Source organism: Passer montanus, unplaced genomic scaffold, assembly GCF_014805655.1.
Source record: "Passer montanus isolate IOZ18808 unplaced genomic scaffold, ASM1480565v1 scaffold16, whole genome shotgun sequence".
In the NCBI taxonomy this organism is placed as follows: Eukaryota; Metazoa; Chordata; class Aves; order Passeriformes; family Passeridae; genus Passer; species Passer montanus.
In genome coordinates this window covers 10,302,608-10,311,098 of record NW_024363160.1, presented here as the reverse complement: position 1 = coordinate 10,311,098, position 8,491 = coordinate 10,302,608, and the positions used below count along the sequence as shown (strand labels likewise).

At 46.0% G+C, this 8,491-nt stretch overlaps 1 protein-coding gene across 2 annotated transcripts; it reads right to left on the bottom strand.

The window, feature by feature from the left end:
* Positions 1 to 1,142: 1,142 nt before the first annotated feature.
* On the bottom strand, positions 1,143 to 5,859 carry PENK (proenkephalin). 2 transcript variants are annotated; one of them, XM_039703084.1, is made up of 3 exons: positions 5,610 to 5,859; positions 5,013 to 5,154; positions 1,143 to 2,125 (listed from the first exon to the last, which is right to left on the bottom strand). In XM_039703084.1, exons 2-3 carry the CDS (start codon positions 5,148 to 5,150, stop codon positions 1,460 to 1,462), a joined length of 804 nt encoding a protein of 267 aa, XP_039559018.1. In that variant the 5' UTR covers positions 5,151 to 5,154; positions 5,610 to 5,859; the 3' UTR covers positions 1,143 to 1,459. The 2 variants fall into 2 exon arrangements, with proteins under 2 accessions (XP_039559018.1, XP_039559019.1); XM_039703085.1 differs by lacking the exon at positions 5,610 to 5,859 and adding an exon at positions 5,335 to 5,551.
* Between the last annotated feature and the right edge of the window lie 2,632 nt (positions 5,860 to 8,491).

Here is an 8,491-nt window from a genome sequence, read left to right as displayed (position 1 = left end):
CCTCTTCAGACCACATATATCGTCCTCTAAGGGCCAAGCCTAAAATCATCATAACTATGTATGTGATGAGGCCTTCAAGTACATTTTGAAACATAATTTTTACAAGCCATGAGCACCTAGACAATCCCATTGCCTTGAAATTAAAGAAAAGTCAGACCATTAATTTTCCCTTTTTGTAAATAGCTAGTACTGTGCAAAACTGGGATACAGATATTGAAAGCAGAGTCATGGAGGGTTTTAGGCAGTGCCATGGTCAAGGCAACTTTCATCATGTTAGTTTAGGTGGGAAGTGACCAGTAACTAGTAGTAGTAGATGGGGGAAAACTGCTCATAGACTAGGAATAGAGGGGGACAGTCAGAATTTTGGAAGAAGTTGTACACTGGGATGGGATCTGGCCTTTGATGGAAAACCTGTGTAAATTGCAAAGGACCTGCAGTGTTAGTGTTGGCTTTTCTGTTTGTTCTCTGATTTACTTATACTGCCTTTATTTGATACGGAGAGGTCAGACCAGCACTTTCCTATATTTCAGTTGTGCTGAAGTGATTTATAACAGCTGAGGTATCAAACACAAAACTATCCCATGGAAAAACATTTGTCAGGTGCCCTGTAAAATCAGGTATTTCTATGCAGTTTTGGGTCATGTTTATTTTGCACAAACTATTTTACCACTTTTAAAATTAGTGTTTATTATTTTAAAGGCCAAGTATACAATTCTGTAGTGGATGTATCTCAAAGATGTATCTCAAACATATAACTGTATTGTACACTGACGAAATTATTTTAGTGCTTAAAAAGTGATTTTTCTTCGTTTTATGTCAATTGTTGAACAGTATGAATTATGAATTTAGGCTTTAAATATTTATTATGTTAACTGATTAAAATTATTATTATTCTTCTCTTAGACTTTTTGCTTTCAACAGAAAACTAAATACAAAAGTATATTTCAATTGTAGTGTGTGCACAACACATTCTGTAATTACGGAAAAAAATGTTGGCATTGCTCTGGTGGCTTAAAGAACATATATTTGATTAAATGACAGAGAGAAAAAATAGCACATCAGGATTTTTGCAGTTAGGATGTATTTGATTAAATGAGTAGAAAATTTGATTAAATGAGAGAGAAAAAAATAGCACATCAGGATTTTTGCAGTTAGGATGAAGAATTTATTGTATGTACAGTTAAGCAACTCTACTGTAGATGTAGTTCCTCTTTAAAGAAAACGAATACAGTAATCAAAATAGTTCTAGCATGGAAATTACAATACAGACTGAAACTTGACTAAACCAGAAATTAGTTATTTGACTTGAAAGAACACAGAACCTGAAACAACAAATCGCAGTTTGCATCATTAACCAAGGACAGTAAAAAACTGTACAGTACAAGCAACACGTTACAATAAGTTATGACAAATAAGGCAGTCTTTCTCATTTAGGACAAAAGGGATAAAGGGAAAGGTATTAAAATCTCATAAAACCACCATATCTCTTTTCCATCTCTGGGACTTCTTTGGAATAAGTTTCCCCATCTTCCTCTGAAGGGAGAATGGAGTCGGCAAAGCGCTTAAGGAACCCACCGTATCGTTTCTGGTAATCCAGCCACCACTCTGGCCTACCCACTCTTCTCATGAAGCCACCGTATCTCTTTTGCAGCTCTTTGGCCTCATCTTCCAATTCAGGGCTGCGCTTTATGCTTCTCATGAAGCCTCCGTATCTTTTGCTGACATCGCCATCATTTTCATTTATCTCTCGATAGTGCGCCGCTTCAGGGTTATCCCCTGTTCCTAGAAGCTCCTTCAGCAGATCAGAGGAGTTGGCAAGGGCATCGTCATCCGAGTCTTTCTTCATAAACCCTCCATACCTCTTAGCCAGGATTTCTCCTCCATTAGCTTCATCCTCTGGTTCTGCCCTATAGAGCTCATCCATTTTCTTCATGAAACCCCCATATCTTTTCATGAAGCCTCCGTACTTCTTCGCAAGCAAATGGTTCTCATCCAGCTCTTTCTTGTCTCCTGGAGCAATGCTGCCATCCTCAGAAAGATCCAGCTTTGCCAGTTGCAAGAGCTCCTTGCAGGTCTCCCAGGCTTTGGCAGAAGGCAGTTTTCCTTCACATTCTAGTGTACATGCCTGAAAAATGGACGTGGTTTACTGAGAATTATTTGATAGCAACTATCTCCTGGCTACGACCTTATCTTAGATTTACTTTTTTATAAAAGAGCATGAGCGAGCCTCTTTGTGAGTGGCTTGTAAGAAATGCTCTTTGGGACCAGTTGGTTTGGTACCTGTCTGTTTTGAAGTTCTTCATATCCCTCACTGAAGGACAAGGTAGTCTCCACTATAAGAGACAAACTACCAGATAATATGAATTGTGGGTCCTCTATGTCAAGGTTGCCACTATGTTTCTGTTTCAAAGGAAGCCACAAGTACAGTTCCTGTATCTCCCTTACACTTGTGTGAATTATGATCTATTTTTTTGTTTAAATTTACTACTGGGAAGCTAGAAAACCGTTGTGGTTTGCTTCATAATGCAAGTGTAGAAACGTATTCAATCTTCATAATTAAAAGTATCATTCAGAAATTTTAGAAAAGCTGCACAGCATGGTCACTGCAAAGAAGCCAGCTGTTCCATACTGCAGCGTTCAGTATTTCCAATACCCTGCATAGCTTTAAAGGCTGTGTGTTGCCATTTGTTTCTCTTTGTGGAACAGATCATTCCAATGTACCAAAAGAAATGTAGAAATACAGGCTCTCTTACGGCAGGATCAAAGTTACATTTTTGTTAGCTGGAAAGCAGTGACCATCAAAGAGAGGGAAAATAATCCTAAGCTGTGTTGTTTCTGACTGTATTGAAAAATTTTCAGGCTGCAACATGAAAAAAGCTTTCAGTACCTTAGGCATATCTCATAGCCTATCTTCTGATGATAATAACATGGATATTAGCTACTATTATCTCTCTTGTGTCAGGGGAATTCTTGTGCAGCCATACCCTTCCGTTGAAAAAGAAGGTGATTCCAGTCTTTTTTCTTCTTGCCCGTGGTTTTCATGCCACAACAGGTAAAGAAAAATCATCAATATTTTCAATAAGAGAAACACTCATTCTGACTATAGATGATGTGTTCTAAGGATCCTAACATACTTTAAAATCTGAAATTAAACTCCAGCACAGCTCTCTCTGATAGCTTATTGTCCACTGCAAAATCTGTCTCTTCAGCCTCACTTTACTCTAAGAAATTTAAATATGATTTTTTTGGCATCACAAGAAAATTAAAGGGATTTATGTATTTTGTAGCACAATAATTTAACTACAAGTTAGTTATTAGTATATATTATAGTCATGCTGCAAAGAAAGTAAGATTTCAGCTTCAGTCTGACTTTGGAATTGCTCTAAATCAAAGCAAGAATAAGTCTCTCCCTTTCTCAGTTAGTTTTAATAACCTCATTGTCAGATGAACATACTTCATAAGTGTGAGTTGTCACCAGATACAGTGTGAAATGTCTCGTATCTAACAAATACATTGCAATAAATTCAATTATGTTCCTAGATACTAATACTTAGAAACAACAGTTTCCAAGAACTGTTCATGCATGTTTGACAAACACAAGTTATGCTGCATTGCTTCTTTACCTATTTAGTTAATAAACATTCTTACAAAATAGGACTTAGATTATTTCTTTAATGATTACTGAAGGTGTGGAAGACAGACTGTCAAAGTAGACATGCAGAACATGTACTCTGAAAAGCTCTCCCTCCATAACAGCAAACTACCACCTTTTTTACCCTAGTTGGCACTAAAGCTAAACTTTGATGGAAAGCTAATGTAAGCAGAGAGGGAAAAAAAAAAGTAGAGGGACCTGTTTGGCCAGCTGTCCAAATAATATTGCCCTTCTGAGCCTGCTGTGGCTAAGAGCTCTCGAGCTTTTGGAGTAAGTAGAAGTACTCACTGGTTCCTAATTCTGTGTAAGGCTAGAGAGCCAAGTCTTTCCTTTTGCATGAGGAACATGACATGAGAGGAACACATTTTTAAGATCACTAAGATGTGCCGAGAGCATGATGCCTCAATGTATGTGTGTTTGAGGTCAGGAACAACCGATGCCAAAGTACTTGGCAGCTAGAGTTCCCACCTTCTTCAGGAAGGGCTGAGGGACCCCAGATTTTCACTGACCCCCGATATTTAAATTTCAAGTTGAATTGCTTCTATGACTATTCTTTTAAATTATTTCAACACCATAAAAATTACAGATAAACCCCACCCCCCAGTCTCCCTCATTCCAGACTTAGCACGATTTGTCTAAGAAATCAGCGTCTTCCACAGGCATATTCCGAACTCTGTGCAGCACCGTGCAGGGAGGAGAAACAGCGAAGGTACTGCTACTCAAATATGCTTTACACCTAGACTTTAAACCTTCTTTTTAGTGAGATTTCAGGCAGATCTTTTCAGCTCGACAGCCATCCTGCCCGGAGAGAGCTCATCTTACCATGGAGCCAGCGGACAAGGGTGGGGACCGGGTCGGTACCCTCCCTCCCGTTCCGCTCGCCTTCCCCCCCCGTCCTGTCGGTGCTGGAATGCCCGGCAGCGACTCCTCCTTCCCTTGCAGGGATGCCCTCTCCCGTCGGATTTCCCTTCCTCCTTGTGTTTTCATTCGGCCTTTTCCTGGCTGCCCGCGGGGCTGCTTGGCGGTGTCGCTTGTGCCCGTCCCCGAAGGTCGCCGCTGGCCGTCGGGCAGCGGAGGGAGGGACGGGTGGGGGGCGCTCCTCGGGGCGCTCCGGGCTTGTGTCAGCGCTCTCTGCCCGCTCCTCGCCCTCTGCCCAGCGCCCCCGAGCCCGCTTCTCCCTCTCTCCCCTCTTTAGAACAAGGGTCTTCCAAGCGACCCCGGTGGCTTCCCTCACTATTTATTTTTCTTATTTCGCTGGTTTTCCCCGCTCCCCCTTTCCTCCCTTCAAAGCCGGCGGGGAAGCGGCCCGGCCGCGGGGGTTCCGGGGCGCTGAGGCGTTCCCGGCCCCGGTGCCGCTTACCAGGGGGTGGATGCCGGCGCGGGGTCCCAGGTGGTAGGCGCAGGCGGCGCAGTCGCGGCCGCAGTCGGCCCGCGCCCTCGGGAGCAGGCAGGTGCTGAGCGCCAGCAGCGAGCAGCCGAGTCTCAGGAGCAATGCCATGGGGCTGCAAGAAGGACAGGTCAGCCGGCGGCCGCGTCCTCCTCCCGCTCCCACCCCCAGCTCGGAGAAGGAAAAGGCGGCGTGAAAGGGTTCAAACCAACTCCCGCTAAACTCACGCTTTTTAGATTGCGCTTGCGAGGTAAGCGGGAGCTTTAACTAAGCAGGCAGCTGCAAGGCAACTGACCTGTTCGGAACGGGAATGGACCCGGAGGATGGAGCGTCCAGAAGGTCCCGTTTGGTGACAGTGTTGGTCCCCAAAGACTTTATCCCTCCCTGCCTGCAAAAGGCGGCACCAGGGACGCACCGCGGAGCGGCACGGACGGGATCCCGGCCCCTCCCGGGAAAGGTTTCCCATCGGGACGCCCCGAGCAGCCTCCCCGACACCGGGCACCAGCCCCGGCAGAGCCGCCCCGGCCCCCCCTCGGTCCCGGCGGCGGGCAGAGCAGCTCCCTCACTCACACACGCTGCCCTCGGGGCTCCCGGGAGCTGCCGAGAAAGAAGCTGCGCCTTGCTGAAGCCTCGGCGTCGGAGCCGCTGATATTTATAGCGGGACGGAGCAGGCTCCGGAGAAGCCCGGGGAAGGCAGGCAGGCACGGGCGGGCCCGCTGGCAGCTCAGCGAGGGCGGCTCGGGGGGCGCCGAGCCGAGCCCGCTGCCGGGGCCGGGCGCGCCGCTGCGGAGCGTGTGCGGGCGGCGGCGGCGGCACTTTATAATTCGGGACCGCGGGGAGAAGGCGGCCTCCCCCAATCGCCGCCGGGCTCCCGCTGACGCGGCGACTACGACATCCCCCCCGGCACCAGCGCCCCGCCGTCCGTGACTCCAGCGGGGCTTGGGATGAGGGGGTGTGTGTGCCCCTGCCAGCGGGGAGCGGGGAAGCGGCCCCGGGAAAGTTACCGGGGGAAGTTTTCAGCGGGGGCGGGCGGGGAATGAGACAGCGTGTGAGTCATGCGGGGGAGGGCGTGAGGGACGGGGAAAGGCGCCCCGAGCCCGGCGCAGCCCCTCGGAGGTAACCCCACTCCCCGGGACAACGGAGACAGGTTCCCGAGAGAGCCTCGCACAACGCGGAGAGTGGGACTGGATTTGGGAATTTTTTATATGGGGTTGTTTTTTTAATTTTTTTGTTTGTTTGGGGTTTTTTTGTTTTGTTTGTTTTTAATTATTTTTTCCTTCTTTGTTTCCCGCCTCTCTTGCTACTCCGCCAAACCCCCAAGCTGCTGGTGCTGCGAATTCTTGCTGCACGTCTTCTGCCTCTCTCCCTGAGCCTCAGGTGTAAAACAGTTTGGGGGAAGCAGATTTTATTAGACCAAGGAAGAAGACAAGGGTTTTAATTTGAAACTATTGGAATTCACAAGTATGTGTAGATTTGCATTGTTGTCACAATTTTGTGCTCAGGAGCACACAAATAGGAATGAACCAGAGACAAGCAAACCTCCAAGCACTTCTACAAGGTTCTCAAGCACAGCAGCTCGGGCTGCTCACTGTTGTGCTCTGACTGGCATCTTGGGGAACAGGCATAAAGCAGTGGCACTGTTCCCTGACAGCTCTTGTTTGTAGAGGGCTCTGCCCCACCCATGCTCAGCTGCATTCTTTTGACTGTCAGATGCCAACTTCAACTTCCAGCCCCAAATTATTTCTAGCTGGTCTATATTAACTTGATTTTCTCTCAGCATTATTCCTCAGTCAAAATAGCATTTTCCCTCATGCTAGTGTGTTTCTGGAGTGGGATTATTCTCTATAGTCCTCATTTTGCTGAAGTGAACAAGCTGTGCTCTTCATCAGTCTGTCCTAAGATGTCATGTGAATGTTCTGCTCTGCATTTGCTTTGGTTGGAGTTAATAATTTCTGTGCATGAGTGATGGGAACAGAACACAGTATGTCAGTTGAAATTTCATTAGGACAATAATGCGTAATTATGTTCCCTGGAGGAAGAAGACACCTCAATTTATACCTCCCCAGGTCTCATTTGCCTTTCCTGATGCTGCAGTACGTTGATGTCACACACTCACTGGGATACAGCCAGATCTTTATCCTTTAGAAGTAAGAGGAAACCCAGTACTATTACTATATGGAAACCATGATTTTTTGCTGCTTTATCTTTACATTAGCTATCAGACTTAGGTTAAGGATGCTCAAATGAATGTGTGGATTTTCAGAAATATATCCATTCAAGCCAAAGGCATTGCTCTTGCCTATAGTCAGTGTATGTGAGAAGAGAATCAGGCTCTCTGTTGATTCAGTAATATCAGCCAACTTTGTAAGTGAACCCTCAAGAGAAGAGGTAGACATTTTAAAAATCATCCCAGTGGGTATATTTATGTTAGCATGTGAGTGATCTACATTTGGAACAATGAGCAAATTGCTATGCCACTGAATCAGCACGATTGCTTTCAAGTTTGTTCCTGAGTTGTTTAGGGAAGCACTGACTAACTCCAGAAGTGACACATTTGATGTCTCCTTTGCTGTAAAGTTGCTCAGTACAAGCAGAGCTTTTTGTGATGGACATCATCAGAGTAGTCCTCTGGGTCACTTACTGACTCTCAGCTCTGCCATCATTTATTGGCTTGCTCTCTAATAGTCAGTGAGGTGTGACAGGACAGACAGCCCAGTAGTGTCATGACTGTTCCTCCAGCAGCGTACATGCCATGTCCCTGGGCTGAGAGGCTGCTGCTTTCATCATTCTGCACAAGAGCATCTGTGCTCAGCCAGCTCACTCAGCTCCTCAGCCTGCCATAGCCTTCACTGCTCTGTTTAATGTCACCCATTGTGCTTCATCTGTTCGTGATGAAAACCGGCCAGTGTTAGAATCTCACTGTGTACAGGGGTGCAGATAATCCCTGGGGGTAAAATACAGATTATAACAGGAAAAGATAAAGGATGAAGTAAGAGTAAAGCATATAAAAGGATCAAATAAAAGGCTTCTAAAGTCTGTGTAGAAGTGAACTAGGGAAGAGGGTTATTTTACTGTGCATAAGCCTTTTGGCTGATGATGGGAAGAGATCTAGTGTGAAATGCACACCTGCAAGGACATTTTCAGCAAGTGAGAGAGAGAGAGCAGAGGTATCTGTGTACAGCCAGCGCTGGGCAGAAGAAATCCAGCTGTGGCTGTTGCAAGTACTACAGGTATCCCTGACTCTTTGCTTCATCTGCTTCTTCCTATCTGTCATTTGCATCTTTAGCTGGTTCTTCTCTATCACTGGTCATCATCCTGCATCCTTATGGAGGTTGTAAAGGGGTTCTCAAGGCCTGGCAGAGTGGAGAGTGGGATGAAGGTCACAGCTGGACTCTTGTTTTACCCTTTCCTACAGTGTCCTTTCCTTCCTCCTGAAAGATGCTAATATTCAC

Coding starts and splice junctions, on each gene's coding strand:
- PENK (XM_039703084.1), bottom strand. CDS start 5,150: ATGGCATTGCTCCTGAGACTCGGCTGCTCGCTGCTGGCGCTCAGCACC. Junction 2,126..5,012: donor GCGCCGGCATCCACCCCCTG/GTAAGCGGCACC, acceptor TCCATTTTTCAG/GCATGTACACTAGAATGTGA.